Source organism: Genypterus blacodes, unplaced genomic scaffold, assembly GCF_046128005.1.
Source record: "Genypterus blacodes isolate CSIRO-AG114 ecotype Tasmania unplaced genomic scaffold, CSIRO-AGI_Gbla_v1 ptg000055l_1, whole genome shotgun sequence".
NCBI lineage: Eukaryota > Metazoa > Chordata > Actinopteri > Ophidiiformes > Ophidiidae > Genypterus > Genypterus blacodes.
In genome coordinates, this window is record NW_027466867.1 from 4,405,238 (window position 1) to 4,422,267 (window position 17,030).

The window sequence follows — 17,030 nt, forward strand, 5'->3', positions numbered from 1 at the left end:
AGAAATAAAACATTTTTTTTTACAACGCAATAAAAAACTATTAAACAATTAAAAACTTTAAATTAAAACTAAATTAAAAAATTAAAAATAAAATGAAATGAAACATCAGAATCAAAACGCAAGAAACGCAAAAACGTATGTTTCCCAAACGTGTAGTCATACTCCAGACCACTAGGTGTCAGTAACTGACTGTACCACGCCAGCTGTCGTCTTACACAAACAGAAGAAGATGGTATTGCGGGAAAACCAAAGCGGATGTTTTGTAATCGACTCGAATCTTTCATGCTGAAGACAAAACAAGGTAATTCTTAAAAATGCCTCCTTGTTTTATTTTTAAACGTCAGCCAATTAGGTCTCGTGTATATTTGTTGTCAAATGTGTCTGTCCCTGTCCCTTCTCTTTGTTTGTATCAGTCGGTCAGTCGCTGCGAGTTGCATAACCAACAAAACACGAACAAAACACCCCCAAAACTAGCGACTAACTAACTATATTACATGCTTAAAGGTCTGTCAACCATAACAACGCCACACTTATTTGTATTTTCTTTAAATAACCCCCGTGTTTCTTTAGGTATTTAGTAAATACCTAAAGAAACACGGGGGTTGTTGGAATAACAATAGCTTATGGGTAAATACTATTTACCCATAAGCTATTGTTATTCCATTGTTTTACTCGGTTATGTATGTTTGGTTGCAACTTGCAGCAACTCCGACGATCTGAGACGAGGTGGCACGAACCTCATCGCTGTTATTATCTCGTCACCAGATTTCGTAACAATCACGGGGGGGTTAGTCTCTAAGGGAAACGATTTAATATTATTTAATATCGTTCCCCCTGTAACCCCTCTGTTACCAGAGGTTACAGGGGGAGTTACAGGGGGAACGATATTAAACCCGGAACCAGTTTTGGGTTTAATCGCGCCCCCCGCTTTGAGAACCACTGGTATAAACTGTGCTGCCTACTTCATAGAGGATACAAGGAGAGACATTTTCAAGTAAAACATAAAAAGCGGAGCATATGTTCTGTTTGAAAGCAGCGTACTGATTAGAGAGCCTTTGTGTGCTGTGATTTTTCAGACTTTGAAAAGACCATGGAAGCTTTAAAAGGAACTGATATCAAAAGGGGGATCACAGAGCTTTGGGAGAATCTGCAGTGTCCCATATGGTGAGTTCCAGTCAGACCAGGAGGCTTCATCAATACGCCCATTCTTAGGCTTTTGTCTGTGTTAATTGCTGTGTACTTATTGAAGCCTTTCTTTTTTCTGTAGTCTGGATGTAATGATCACACCTGTTTCTACAAAATGCGACCATCTGTTTTGCAAGTAAGTCGCTCAGTCTGATTTTCGATGTCATGATGATTTAGTTTTTCATGCACTCATCAATTATGTACTTTCTTTATTCTACAAGATTCTGTATGATGAAGCTTCTGGAAAGCAAGAAACAAAACAGGGCAGACTGCCCAGTGTGTAAAGCCAAGATAACCAAAAGGTCAGACAAAGGATAACAGGAACAACTGAAAGTGGTTTGTTTTGCTTACATACCGTCCATTACTATAATAAATGTGTTTTATTTCCTGCCTCATTCAGGAGTTTGCAGGAGAGCCCTGGATTTCAGAGACTTGTCACAGGTTTGCAGCTCATGGTCCAGGCATACGAGCAAGACAGCAGCTTAACAGGCAAGACTGCATCATCCACATCCTTAGTACTTGGAATCTGCATGCTTATGTCAAACCATAACACTGTCTTTATTTCATTTTTCAGATGTTTCTTCAAGGTCCACCCAGCAACAGCCCTCAGTGTAAGAATCTTAATTATCTATGTCATTCAGAATAACACCAAAGTGCATTTTCATCCTGTAACCTTGTGAATGTATTTGCATGCTGCTTCTTTTACTCAGCAGCACAGCACAGCAGCCTGACAGTGGGTCAAATGGGGACGTGTCCGACCCTGAACTTGGTGATGCCGAAAACACAAACCAAAACAATCTTCCACCGTCTCACTCGTCTACGATAGCAGGTGAAATCTGGAGGATCCATCAATATATGTTTATATATTTAAACCTGAATGTAGCCAAAATGCAGAATTTGTTGTGTTTTCTCATGATTTCTCATCATTTGTTATCCGTCCATGCTCTATTTTAGCCCAGCATGGATTTGCCAGACTGATGGGCTTAGAGGACTTGAGCCCTTTGACCACAGGAAATGAAGGGCTGGATAGTGGTCTGGGAGACGCCCCACCAGATTCAGAGAGAATTATGCTCAGCTCCTCTACAGGTTATTTGGAAACAATAGAAACTGAGGTGTCCGAGCCCAAAACAAGTGTCACCCAGTGTGAGAATGCCTCAACAAGTCCAGAGAAGGAGGATCCGCCACCCTTAAGAAAGTCCACAAGGAAGAAGAAAAAGAAGGATTCAGAACCCGATGACGTCCTCAACAAGAAACAGAAGAGTCTGGAGAAAGTTGCAAAGTGGCTGATGCAAGTTCCACTCACGGAGGAAGATATGGATTTGGAGAAACCCGCTAAAGACCCTTTTGATTCAAACAACTCTGACAGCGGCTCTTCAACATCAACGATAGATATCAGACAACACAGTGTTCCCAAGCGAGCGGAACGTGCTGGAGCCCTTGCAGAGCAGGTGTTCGGAGCTGTGTACAAACGGAAGCGAAGAGGGAACCAAACCACCGCCGGGCCGCTAAAGGTTTGTGTCGACCCACAAATGCACTCCTTATCTGAAGACGCATTGACTGTTAAAGAGGCTGCCGGACAGAAGAAGGACGATCTCCAGGAATCTCTGTGTGATGACAGAAATGACAGTGACGTGGAAGACGAGCTACAAGTGACAGAACAAGTGAACATCAGCGGAGAAGAAATGCAACAGATGGACACTGAGTTAAATGGCGGTAACGATGAGGTCGACTGTGCCTCGTCTGATCCTGAACCACGTCGGCCAGGAAGAAAGTCAAAGAAAACACTCGACGCATTACATCTAGTTGACAGTGATTTGCAAGAGCAGGCAAAGGCCGAGTTGGAAAGTCCTGAGAGGAAGAAAGCTGTGAAAAAGAAAGGCAAGAACGCCAGGCAGACCCGGGGCAAGTCTGCAAGGGTGTCAAAGCCCCTGGTTCTGGTCGCTGCTCAAAATGGAGCGCACAGTCCAGGGGGTGCGCAGGAGACCAAGGCAACTTCAGAGGAAACACATGTTCTAATTGAGAATTACCCGAGCAGCGAAGACCGAGGCACCCCCGTCTTGATGAGCGGCAGGAGGAGTAGGAGACTTCAACACTTCACCGCTGAAGTCCAGGAAGGTCGGACAAAAGCACAAGCTCCAGCGAACCGGAAGATCGATGCACCCGCAAAGGACAGCGGTGTGGTGAAGGTGAAGAAAACAGATGAGCAGGCGCATAAGAAAGGAAACGTGACAAAAGCAGCAAAAAGGAACGGATGTGTTTTTGATCAAGACATCGGTGGAATTGAAGATTTGGAGTCTGGCGAGAGGAAGGCCGGGGCTGTCCAAGAGTCCGATGGTGGAGATCCAAATGTTGAAGCGCCGTCTGAAGCCGATGCTGCTGTTCCGGCACAAGAAAGCGACGCTCATTCTGAGACGCGTGAAAATAATGTCAACGATGTGGGAATGGAGGAGGACAGGAACGATAGTGAGCTGGACACAGAGCAGCTGCTTAGAAGCTTCAAAACCACTAAAAGGAAATCCTTCCATCTCGGTGGACCAAAGGTAAAAATGAATAGTTTGGACGAAGAAAAGAGGAACTGTCATGTTGGTTCAGGAGCTAAAGACCGAAGGAGAACGAAGGAGTCTGACGTCACCAACCAGGAGTTAAAAGACAATGACAACTCATGTTGCAGCGATTTGATTCCACCCTCTAACTCATCCAGGCTGAATCCTGAAACGGTACTAAAGGAATCAGATCAAGCGTTAGTGGAAGACGCGATCATACCAGATACCAGGCGGTCAGGTCAGGACAGCGCCAGCAACCGTGTCAGCACTGCCCTCAGTCCCAATAAAGCGTCAAAGCAACAAACAGGAAGTCCACATCTTTCTCTTGCTCCCCAAGCCGTCGACTCTGCCCTCCGCCTCACAGTTGTGGGTTTGTCTGAGTGTGAGCAAGATGGGCCAAATGAGGCAGATGATCAGCTCGACTGTGCTCAGGGGAAGATGAAACACATAAATGATGACATCACCCCGGGCAATTCAGCAAGCGCGATGAGATATTCCTCGGCTGACGACTTGGCAAACGCAGAATCCTCTTTAACCCAGAGCGGCCTCTTAGCGGAACTGGCCCCCAAAGCTACAGCAAGCGGAGAGGTCAGCGCTCAGTCCCCCATCAAGAGCAACGCACAAAAGAAGAGACGAGCTCAGAGGCTCCAGTCCTCATCCGAGTCCAGCGGAGGACAAGAGGAGGAGCTGCCCTCTTTTAGCCAGATTTTAAGAGCTGCGGCGAGCGTCCCTGACCTTGTTCAGGATGAGGAATGCCCCAACAGAACCAGTGCTGCCTGCCCCAGCCTCGACTGCTTCGATGCTAGCCAAATGTCTGTGGACTTGTTCAGCACACCACAGGAAAGTAAGTCTAGTTGGTAGTGTGTGTGTGTGTGTGTGTGTGTGTGTGTGTGTGTGTGTGTGTGTGTGTGTGTGTGTGTGTGTGTGTGTGTGTGTGTGTGTGTGTGTGTGTGTTAGTTCCATTTCTCAAATATTCAGATACAAACAATTTTTCTTATTTCTCTCTTCTTCTCCTAGGTAACATCCCAGTAAATGACAACAGCGTTCCCATGGAATCTTCACAATTCTCGAGCGGAATCCTTGTTACACAGGTAAATATGATTGTAGGATGTTAACATATACATATATTAAGTTGTTCAAACTCTGTATTGGCTGAAATAACTTCTTTTATGAACTGCATGTGCGCCTTCTCACAGCAAACTCTTACGTGGCCTGTCTGCTCTGTGCACTGTGGCGTTCAGCCCTATAGAGGGCAGCGTCTGCATTCCCGCCCAGCCCAAGCTGTCATATCAGGGATGACAGACTGCACAGGTCCTGCTCAGCAGTGTTCAAAATTAGTTTTTCATTGATGTCAGCAGGAACACTGCCTTAGTGATGATTCCTGCTGTGGAGCTCATCCATTTATTTACTTTTATCTGTCCACTGTATTCTGACTGGGAGTTTCAAAGTGTGTGCGTGTGTGTCAGTGCAAATGCCCCAGTTAATGTAGCTGGATGTAGCTGCATTGCACCTTTTGTTGTTTTGTAAACCCAAAGATTTAATGTTATGCAGAGTGTAAGTTTTAGTGGATGCAAAATCATCAAACATCTTAACTGTTTCTTCCAAGTTAGACCAGCTGAGGGAACCGCTGTCAGTTCTGTTACTCTAAATAATGCACACTCACTCACTCACTCGGCATTGTAGAAGCAGGAACAGCACTCGTTCCCCTCCAACAATTACTCACAACTGTCCACCAGTAAAGATAATGTGTAAATATACACACACACACACTCAGTTTTACACTGACGGTGCAAGACAGATGCATCTACTATAACTATTTTATTTTGAATTGTAATGCTGCACTGCGGCGTCTATGTTCTTCTAATCCCCCTCAACCCCCCCGACCCACCCCCCCGTATTCCGTCAAAGCATTTGACTCATTTGTAATCGCAGCCTGTTCTATTCCCGTACGCCTCGTTTTATCCTCTCAAAGCAAAAGATGGAGATGCAAAAGGAGCTGGTTAGGCTGGAGAAGCTGATGGCTCTGGTGTCAGAAGTACTTCAGGAGAAAGAAGACGATCCTGCAAAGCGAGTGCCCTCAGAAAGCCATCAAAGCGGAGGAAACACAGGTGGGCAGATAATGACTGAGGTTACACCGGGATGAAATGCAAAGTAGACGCGAGTGTATGAGATGGATGACAAGTTTTACACCATTAAAATGTGATTAAATGTGCTCTTGGATTTCTTTCACATACTTTTCTTTGAGAAGGTTTGTCTTTGGGTGGTGCAAGTTTTGACAGCTAATCTGAGCTGGATGGTTTTGTGTCCCCAGGCCGTGACGCCCCGAGGTCCCCACCTTGTGACCCAGGCACCGGCCAAACCTCAGGAAGGTCAGTAACACGCCGTCGTGACTACTTGACGTGCGACCGTGTGAATGTTTTAAACTGCTCCGAATCCGTACCGAAACTCCTGAAGCCAACTAAAGTGGGCGTTGGGCTCATTAATGGGAGCCAAAGGAAGAGCATTTACTGGTTGACTGTTTTGATCATCCTGACAGACTGAACTCTACCACTTGCACCCCCATGCACTGTAACCAAGTGAGTCATGCACACGTTGAATTGAATATGATCACGCTATGTCGCCGAGCAACGAGGTATGTAGAGAACGAGAGTCCCCAATCGCGGCGATATCTTCATTTGAGCGCTCTACAATTTTCCACTACAGCCATGGATACACAGCATTTGAAGCACATTGCATCTCTGTGTTAATGCTATGTCTTTTCTAAGCAATGGGCCAAACTGGCTGTAGCGGTTTTGGCACTGAGAAGTTGTCTGCTGTCCACACATGATGAACTGATGCGACGCCGTTAACAAAACCATTTGGAGCCAGTTCCAAAAAACAGATTAAATTTCCCCCCTTTTGAAAAATTGGCACATCCTGCAACTCAGTATTCATCCGTCAGTCTACAATTGGACCTGATTGTTCCCTACAGACTCGATGCTCTTCAGCCAGCTGAGGCAGATTTTCGTGATAATACACAGCGTGAAGGTGAAAGGATCATTATATAGCAGCTGACCTCGGTGGTGGAAGGCGGTGTGGTGTTGGCCATAAGTATAGGGACGATCCTTACTCTCTAACCCAGATGATGGCGTCTTAGTGCACCGCATCTCGCCCCAGAGGATGCTCTACCCTGTAAATACATGTGAAACAGAGCTATACTTCACTAATAGATCTGTATTGAGAAGAACAATAACTCGAGCAAAGGGGCATGTAATTGTTCTTTTTCAGCAGGATGTCGGCGACGCTCGTCTTATTTTCAGAGGACGATGCATCTCAAGAGGACAGGCGGATAATCTCACTAATGAATCCCAGTATCCGCTTATGCTGTGGAGAATAAAAAAGTCGTTAGTGCCTGCATCTTATATGTCATTTAGAGCACTTAGAGAGAAACTTGTGTTGCCACAGTAATTTATCTCCCCTGCTTGACTGCACCCAGCCAACCTCTCGCCTCGGCAGGGTTCTAAGTACTGTCCTCCGGGGGGAGAGCGAGAGGAAGATGAAAAGAGACGGAGGATTAGAACACAGAGGGGCTGAGCTTTATGAGACATGAATTTGCTCTCTAAATGAAAAACGCATATTTCAATAAGCGCTTTGGTAACGTTGAATAGAATAGTTAGCGCTGGCAGTTTTTTGACAAGTTTTCAATGAGCTGTTATCACTTCGGGACAGGAAGGTCAAATGACGTCAGGAGTGGAAGGTCTGGAGCTTTCAGTGGAGAAATTAACCCCATAGCAAATGAAGGAACGTCCATTTGTCCATTTGTCATATAGGATAAGATAACATCTGATCATGTGACAATCAGGGATGTACAGATGAAGTATATTTGATTTATATGCTGCTGATCCAAGTCCAGATCTGTTTTTTTCATTCTACATAGTACATTTGCACAGTACATGCTTGAAATAAGTAACGCTGGTCTAATTTAGAATTGTTGACAGCTTAATTGCTGTGTATTAAGATAATATAAAGCCAGCATCACAGCTTTGCTCCAATGTGTCAGGCGGTTTTCTTGTGTAGCGTCTCACAGTATCATCCTGTAACTGAATTTGAAGGATTGGGACAGTACTGATACAATTTGAGACAATATGGAAACCCATCAATAAATAAACAAGTCACATTGAAATACCCAGATCTGCTCTGATATGTCCTCCCCAACACTTTCAGGACATTTAGATGGTTTCTCCTTCTCGTCTTTCACTTCACCTTTCCACAAAGTAAAATGCACACGCCTCTGTCTTACAGGAACGCCGGTCCAGGTGCAGGGAGAGGATTATCCGACGGTGAGTGTGTCACCCGGCCCTGTCTGTCAAAGCGTAGCACTGACGCAGATACCGGTGAGGCTGCAGTGCGGCGTAATGACTGTGACTTCTTCAGTGATGGACAGAGACACATTATTGTCTGCTAGTGATAGACTTTAACAGATAATAATGGATTTTATGCCCGAGCCTGATGGCTGACATTTAGACATCTACTATCCACTCTCCAATTTCCTCTGCTCATCCGGGGTTGGGGTTGCTGTAGCAACAGGGCAAGCAAAGCAACAGCAGACATGCTACTCCCAAGCACCTTTGCACAATTTGTTAGGCATCCCAAGGCTCACAGAAGGGGGGGCGTACTAACCAGCTGCTGGCTTGTCGGCGCCAGAGGAGCAGTAGATCAACAATTCCTCTGCTGTCAAAAACCATGATCTCCTCCTTCCCAGCCGGGGCAACCTAAACTCAGCTTCCTGTGATGGCGTTCTGTCAGTCACTTGCCAATCATAAGCGTCGAACAGTCACAGACCAGCAAATTGAGCCATTGTATTGGGGGCTTAGCTCTTTGTTATCAGTGTCCAGACTGCAGAGATCTGATCACAATGGAAGTGTAAATCCTTAATATGAGTTAGGAACATCGATTGAGAGCAAAATCAGATCTTTATGTGTTCAGAAATGGATGAAAATGTGCACAACAGCAAGAGGAAATGGTTACGTGGTTCAGCTCTGTTCGACACGGACCACAAATGATTCCTCTCAAATGAGACATTTCTCTGACATGATCATTGATGGCTGGCGGTTCCTTCCTGTTTCTTTCCTCCTCCTCCTACGCTTCAAGGGCTGAGAGCAGAAGGTTGCAGAGTTCCCAGGACGCCAAGTTCAAGCACAGCGACCATGCCTACCAGCAAAGCACCGAATGCCGAAGGTTCGCCATCAGATGGGCAAGAAGACAAAGAGAATAATGTCAAACCCGCCGCCTTGGCATACACTCCTCCGAGAGACGGGGGTAAAGCTAAACTGGTGCTCGTCTCGTCTGGATTGGCTCCCAGTGAACAGGTACGAAGCACAGATTTGGTTGAACATGACCTGACTTTTCAATACATCATTACAAATCACAATCAATCAACGTTGCCTTCAGGTTCTGGTGAAAAAGTTTGCCAAGAGAGTCGGCGCCCACGTGATTCCCCACGTGACTGCAGACGCCACCCATATCATCATGCGCACAGGTAGATCTAAGAATCACTCTGAATTGATCCATTTAACTTTAATTAGTGTTTCAAAACGGCTGTGTTTACATGAAGAGATGAGCTTTTGTTCTGCTTTAGATCTTTCCCCCTCCTCTGTTTAAACATTTTCTTCAGCGAGAGCATTGGCGTCGTTAGAAGTACTTTTCCTTTTCTCCTTTTCGTCACCGCTTATTTTCCGCGTCTTTTAAAGCACTTAGCGATACGCTCCGTCTTTCTCTCTCACCCACTCACTCTGCTCCATTCATCCTCTCGTCGCTAATTACCCCCTCTGATAGATTATTTTTAATTTCAAAGCCGGCTGTCTTCCAACGCGCCACATTAACCGTCACTGTTAAAAAACCCTTTTAATGGCAGCGGTTTCCCAGGAAACTAAAAAGAAGAACTTTGGGCTTCTGGGTCTTTTTTTCTTTTCTTTTCTTTTTAAATGTAATGTTACGAAACAGGAGACGTCCCACTCATACCTCCTGGTGCCGTCGATTCAAACTTGGATGATAGGTCACCTCAGGTCAAGCCCAATCTGTATATTCTCTGAATGTAGACTCACCTTTGACCCCTGTTAATCAATGGAGTTCAGTCCGTGAAGCTATCTATTGGCGGGATCGGTCAGTCAGCGGAAACCTGCAGTCAAACAAGGATAGAGAAATAGAAACATTGCTGCTGTGTATCGACCATCACACCGCAAGTCAGTTTGTGAGCCAACAAAGAACCAGCAAAGTACCTGTAGTATTGTTATGTTCTTAGGGCTGAACACATATATTCAGAGGATCTAACAAAGCGGCTCCATTTAAGTTTCACCTCAGCAGGGTTTCGCCTGGAATGTGGAAACATATTTCTAAAAGTTACAATATCTGAACCCTGTGTTTTTGGAAGAATAGCCACGTTCACATTTCTCCTGCTCCACATGTTGCGTCACCCCGCACAGGCACACAGGGATTCTCGCCCACACACACTGCTCTCCTCTGTGTACTGCAGCTGCATGTTCGTGTCCGTGCCTCTGTCGTCTTGTCTCGTCCGGTGCGTCCAATAGGAGTGATCCACCGCTTCACCTGAATTTGTGCTTACCAGTCTCTTCCGGGAACTGCAGGATGATGCACTCTGAGCATAACTCTGTGTTATATGTCATCAGCTATCTCTCAAGTGTCTCGCCAAAGGTTACAACATTGCTCGCTGAACCAAATAGGGAAATCAGTGTGTGTGTCTGTGTGTCTGTGTGTCTGTGTGTCTGTGTGTGTGCGTGCGTGCGTGCGTGCGTGCGTGCGTGCGTGCGTGCGTGCGTGCGTGCGTGCGTGCGTGCGTGCGTGTGTGTGTTCACAGCATTTTACACCTTCTTCTTGTCTTTCTTCCAGACGGAACGCTGGTGTGTGAACGCACGCTGAAATACTTCCTTGGCATCGCCGGCAGGAAGTGGGTGGTGAGCTTCCACTGTGAGTCCCAAGTCGCTTCCTAGTCCAGACCTGTTACCGACGCGTTTGGATAGGATTAGATTAGTCTAAATGCAAAACAGCACGATGGGGGGAGGGGGGCACCACACAGACCGGAGCGTCTCATAATACAGTCGAGCTGTGTTCGCTGTAGACCCTCAAGTTTTCATTCTGTTCTCCTCCCCGCAGGGATTTCTGAGTGCTTCAAACAGAAGAAACTCTTAGACGAGGTATGTTTGTTGACTTTGCACACCATTGTTGCATCTCTGTGTTCTAGATGTTGCACTAAGGCCGTTTGATGAATCTCTCTCTCTCGTGCTCTGCTATAATACCTGATAAATTATTTGTCACGCAGTTGCTTTAGAAACCGCTGCCTCTGGTTCTCTGCGATGCATGTATCATCTTCGCCAACCCCTTTTGTTTAGTGTTACCCTTTATTTGAAATTATTTAGCTCGTTGTCTTGGCCTGTCTGCCCACAGTCCATAGATACAGTATAAAACGCCTAAAACTGACAAATGCTCTGTGTAGTCTTGAATACACTGTGTAGTGAGAAGAAGTACATGTCAGGCTGTCTGGGCATTTGACACGAGCACCCGTTGCGAGCTGACTGCCGGTGAATCTGATATTGAAAACCTGCTCGTCAAGGTGTTCAACGTCTGCAAGTGAGATTTTCTTTGCCAGTCAAACATGAAACGAAGTCCGTTTCTCTGTGTTTTCGCCAACAGAGTCCGTTCGAAGTGCGAGGCGACGTGGTGAACGGCCCCGATCACCACGGCCCCATGAGAGCCCGGACCACCAAAGACAATAATGTGAGTCGCTTGTAGATTTAACAAGTTTTGCACAGTGAACATAATGAGTTCTTAATACACTGATTGATGTTGCTCTTATTGTGGAAGAAATAATACATGGCAGCTTCAAAACAAATCAAATCAACCTCACTAAGCGTCTCATTCAATGAAAATAATAACCAGATTCTTCTTTTCGGACCCCTCTTTGTTCAGGCCCTGTTTTAAGTATCGACTAAGTGACCGGTGGGGCCAGTCCAAGAAATTAGAAGCAGCTCAATTTAGTTGGCCGTATTGCTGCCTGTTGAAAAGCCCTGGCCAACTGAATAAGACTGTAATTCCGAGTTTTTGAGTCGAACAGATTGTTTCCGTTCATGTTCTCTCCCTCTAACCATCACCGGCTTGACAAAACGGACTAACGGATGGAACGGCGAGCTCCAGGCGCGTGGCAGACCCAATGTTGATACGCAGGAAATCTGCCGAGGCAACGTGCGAGAGTGACAGACGGAAGGAGCTCGCACTTCCAGCCTCCCGTTATCACATCACACACTCTAATACCTCCTGAAGGACATTAGGTGTTGTCTAAATTAAAAATCTGTCACGGAAAAAGCTTTTACTTCTCACCGACCACCTCTAGCTAACGATCATTACGGACAGACGGGCAGGTGTGAGAAATTAGAGCGTCGCTTTCCCGCAGCCGCAGCATCTATCTCGCAAAGCCGTTCCCATCCGGCCTCATGTGAGGCTGCAACACGAGACCGAGCGTTCGGAAAAAGCTCAAGGAAACATTCCGCATTCCCCCATTTAAAGCCACATTATTGACCCTGAGTGCAATAAAACAATATGTCCCCGCAGTCAGACAGGTCATTTTTCTTAGCGTGCTGTAAGCATATTAGTGTGGTGAAGGTGGAGCTGTTTGCATTTTAATATCAGACTCTTTTCTGTTTCTCTTCAAACGCTGCAGCGAAGGCAAAAAATAAACACCATTTCCTTGTGTTTTATTTCTCTTTTATGTCTTCAAGTAATCAATAATAATCATTGTGGATGAGTAGATATGGATGTGCTTGTAAGCTGTAGTTTTGCGTTAGATTAGATTTGTTTTTGTTCTGACCTTGTGTCTGTTTCTCTTTCTGTGTAGCTGCTTATGAAGGGCTACAAGATCTGCTTCCAAGGGCCTTTCATGGACATGACCACAGGTAAACCAAAGCACCATCGTAGAGCTCCTTAAAATATGTTGTGATGTTGGGGCCGAAAGGACAAAGATGGGGATGTTTGTCGTAATATTTCCAACAGCATCCAGCTAGAAAACATAAAGAGCATAAACCTCCACCAGGACTCCACCACAGTTAAATCTTTATTACAAAACAAAGCAATAAAACAGCACGACTAGATCCCATATTCTCTTGGTTCTTGTGTGTGAAACAGTTTTCAGGTTATAAAGGTCCTAAACACTGAAGAAATCGTTTTTTCACTCGCATGTTTTCAAAGAGCAAAACAGCGGAAAATGCCGCCGAACAGCCGCCTCCCCCAGCGTCCGACACGGCGCTCTGTCGTTTGACGTCTCTGTCCTGCAGGACGCAGATAGGCGCCCGTCTGAGTTTAAAGAGTGAAATATAAGAAGACATTTTAAGCAGCTCGCACAGGTTTTGACTGACACGACGAACCAGCGGGAGACCTGCGCTGATTTCTCAAACCATTCATTTTAGCAACAACGAAGAGCGACTCTGCAGCGTGGGCGGGTTGAATATGGACTTAGGAGGTCTGAAAGACATGTTTTTATGTTGTGCTGTCATACTTCATGGTGGTTTCTATGGATTCATTTTGCTGCCTGGAAATGATTATTGAAATTAAAATGGAAATGAGCTTCCAGGCTCAGTCAAAGTGCTTTTGCACATCTCACTATTTCCACACCAGCTTAGTTGATGAGCCTATGTTTTTAATGATTCAAACTGTTAATGGCTTCAATCAGTTGACCTACAGTTCTAAGGTAGATATGAGTCAGGTTTCCATCCATATCATCTACTCCCTGTAGATGTACATTTGCTTTATCCTCCACATCGATACATGGGTGAAGCTCTCTGGGGGGCTGCACATCTCGATAAACCCGCCGGCAGCATTCTTTTGTTCCGCTCCTCCTGGAGCTCTTAAAGTGCTCCTCAGCATCCTGCTGCTTCCTGCTGGGTCGATGAAGCTTAGCTAATGGGTCGACATCTGTTTGCTAGCGTGAGCAGTTCAAAGGCCCTTTCTTTTCTCACATGCTACAAACATGAGGAAGGAGTCAAGCAAACAGGATTTCATCTATTATTTAATCAGTCAACTTTGCGAATGTTAAATGGCGAAAGCATCTGCAGCGTGAAGCACAGGTTTGATGTTCCAACACCAGCGCTACAGCCAAAGAGGAGGGGGGGGGGACGTTTGTGGTTGATGAAGGATTTGTGGTTTGATGTGAAACTCTAAACATATTGTGTTGAGAGAAATGTGTGTATTGATTGAGTGGAGAATGTATTGACCCGTTTTCTCTGTGTCTCATCAAAGGGAAGCACATCTTGAAACGAGACATTGCTCTGAATTCCCCTTAGGTTAACCGTCAAGGTCTCCCTCTCTCTTTGTCTGTGTGTTTATTTGTGTGTATGTGTGTGTTCTAGGCGAATTGGAGTGGATGGTGGAGCTTTGTGGTGCTGCTGTAGTGAAAGATCCACTTCTCCTTGACAGTAAGCAGGTAAGCAGGCAAAATGTTGTCTAAGCTGCCCTTCACAGAAAACTAACAGGAAGGACGACTTCACTGCATCTCCTGTTTTCTCAATTGTCTTTGAATCGTGGTAAAACAGATATGAGCAAAGTGCCTTAATCCTGCAAAGTAAAAGTGATGGATCTCTGGTTTGTGGCCGGTTATTTTCCCCCACATACGAGTCTGTAATGTTTCAGTTTGAAGGCGTTCCAGTCTACTGATGTGCTTTTTACTATGACTCGTAGTTTCAGCAATAGAAGCCTGCAGTGTTCCCAGCAGGTATCACACACACTTCCATGAAGCTTACTAACCTGCAAAGCCGCAGCCTCCCCGATGCTTAATGTTCATCATTTGGCTCTCTTTCTGCGATAATAGCCCTGGATAAATGCTGCTTTGTTTGCAGGATTTATGGGTAAAAGCATGAAAGAAGCCTTCCACAATCTAATCGATGAGTCATTCAGCCGAAATTGATCGGTACGGTAGAGATCAAACAAGAGATGTAGCTCCTGAACACACTGGGGTTTAATCCTGCACATGAAAGAGGGATATTCAGGAGACGTTCTACTTGTTGCACTCACATGAAAGTCTTGCTCGTTTAGCGGTTGTGCATTTGGGGCTAATTTTTGTTTTATTGTTCCACAGAAATCCCATCAGCTGGTTATTGTTCAGCCCGGACCCGATTCATCGTTGTCCAGATACAACAGTGAGTCTTAAAAACGTAATCTTCTCTAACACAAACAGAAAAACACTTGTCTTGCAGCCTTCCTCTCTTAGCCTCTCTCTAATTTCTGACACACACACACACACACACACACACACACACACACACACACACACACACACACACACACACACACACACGCTTAATCCCACACACAAGTCGTAAAGACGAGGATGAAACTGACAGCGGCAGGGGGAGCTGGTTACATAATTGATGCACGGCTTTGTTCAGGGGGTGTGAGTCCGACACAGAGATGGACATGTGGCGTCTCATAGTGTGTGTGTTTGTGTTTGTGTGAGAGTGACATGCTTGTTTTAAAGAGCTGTCCAACATGTGTAGTACTTTAACAAAATTGCTAATCAATTTATTCAGTTGCATAACAAGAAGAATATTTTCCCTGGTTCCAGCTGACGTGTTTAATTGAATAACATAGATTATTGTTACAACATCAATCTGCTCAAATGTTGTTTTCTCCAGGTATTTAAGGTAAAATCACAGTTAAGTAATTTTTCTAAACTTAAACTGTCCCCATCCTGTCCACAGCACCATTAATAATCGTCTCTCAGTCTCATCCCTGTCAAACACATTGTGATATTTGACTTTGGACAGTAACAGTTTAGCTGAAGTAAATATGTTCAGGATGGAAAGGGCAAAGATTTGCATGAATGTAAAATAAGGTCAGACATCTGAGCACTGAAGGGAATTCACACTGTGACAGGAATGTCCTCACAAGTGTCTGTTATAGAATTTCCACTGTAGCGTTCAGCTCCGTTATTGCACGTGTAAGGGAAATCACTTTTTAACAAATATCGCTACCAAATAAAATAGAATAATAATACCTTTAATAAAATGAAAGTCCTCGGGGCACCACTCCTTTTTACAAGGGGACAAATGACAGCGGGTAGGGATTGGGGAGTTCTCTTCATGATGTGGAGGAAAAGAGGAGAACCAGTGGCTTCTTGATCCACAATTTGAGTCTTGGTCAGACAAAAAAGATCAAAGCAAACAGATGTATTGATCTTGGAGGTTCTGTGTTCACTGGCACAAAAGTCCAGGGCAAAGGATCCTGTCCCCTCTCTGCTTTAGTTGATGCGCACGGAGAGAAAGAAGTCAGAGATTTGGGCCCAAGCGACCTCACAGGCAAGGGTTAACACTTGACCAATGCTGCGACGGGGAAGTCAGTGACACTTTCACATCAAGGTGTGAAAAGGGGGCGGATCCAAGGTAATCCTGGGATCTGGGATTTTTCCTGTTTGTGAACAAAGGGAGTACATGCCCTTTGGATCGGTACGTACACGTGTCCGTCTTCCTGCGCGCCTGACACACCAAACAGTGAGCGTGAAGCAAGTGAGGCAGCAGAGAAACGGCCCGGAGAAAATGTCAGGAGCGGAGCGCTGGAAAGTCAAAATAAGGAGAGAGAGAGAGCGAGAGACAACCGCTTCAGCTGGCATCCTCATTTACACTGCTGCATATTTAATGTGGCTTTCCTGCCTTGTCCTCTGGCACCCATAGCACAGGTAATCAAATGTCTCCCCCAGCCTCCCTGTCACTCTCTGCACCTTTGATAGGTCACACACACACACACACACACACACACACACACCCCATCCTATTTTGTAATGCATGGATGTGATTATAAATATGACTTAGTTTCAATTATAAACTTAAGCTTAGAGTCTGATAGTGAAGTTAGAGAGAAAAGTGATGTATTGTCTGATTCAGAAGTAAGAACTGAATGTCAAAGTAGAGATAAGCGTCATTATTTGTTTGTTCAGCTGCTTTGAATGTGTGTATATTTCTTCTTAAATAGTAATCTTAATCATCAGCACACTTGTTGCTTCACAGGTCTCTGCAGGAAGGCTACAGTCGTGACCCGCGGTTGGCTCCTGGATACCGTGGCAACGTACACCCTCCAAAACTACAATAACTACAACCATGCAAAATGAGCCTGGCGCCTTTGCTTCAAGTTTTTGTCTTAACCAGTGTTTGTGCTTTTAGCTGACTTGTACTTCTTGATGGCCCTTATATAGTCAAACACTGGCCGGTTAAAAGTTGTGAATATTGTAAATATTGTTCTGTATGTTATGTACTTGCATCTAAAACAATA

General features: G+C 45.1%; 1 protein-coding gene across 3 annotated transcripts; it reads left to right on the forward strand.

Annotated features, from left to right (window-relative positions):
• The first annotated feature begins 224 nt into the window (after positions 1-224).
• Positions 225-17,030, forward strand: LOC143001978 (uncharacterized). 3 transcript variants are annotated; one of them, XM_076151877.1, is made up of 21 exons: positions 225-301; positions 1,077-1,164; positions 1,268-1,321; positions 1,407-1,487; positions 1,586-1,674; positions 1,760-1,796; positions 1,896-2,014; positions 2,140-4,572; positions 4,746-4,819; positions 5,701-5,836; positions 6,040-6,097; positions 8,010-8,101; positions 8,859-9,076; positions 9,159-9,246; positions 10,614-10,691; positions 10,878-10,918; positions 11,415-11,498; positions 12,613-12,670; positions 14,120-14,193; positions 14,845-14,905; positions 16,769-17,030. In XM_076151877.1, the coding sequence occupies exons 1-21, from the start codon at positions 256-258 to the stop codon at positions 16,867-16,869; spliced, it is 4,110 nt and encodes a 1,369-aa protein (XP_076007992.1). In that variant the 5' UTR covers positions 225-255; the 3' UTR covers positions 16,870-17,030. The 3 variants fall into 3 exon arrangements, with proteins under 3 accessions (XP_076007992.1, XP_076007994.1, XP_076007993.1); XM_076151879.1 differs by having other exon boundaries at positions 8,010-8,047; XM_076151878.1 differs by having other exon boundaries at positions 1,899-2,014.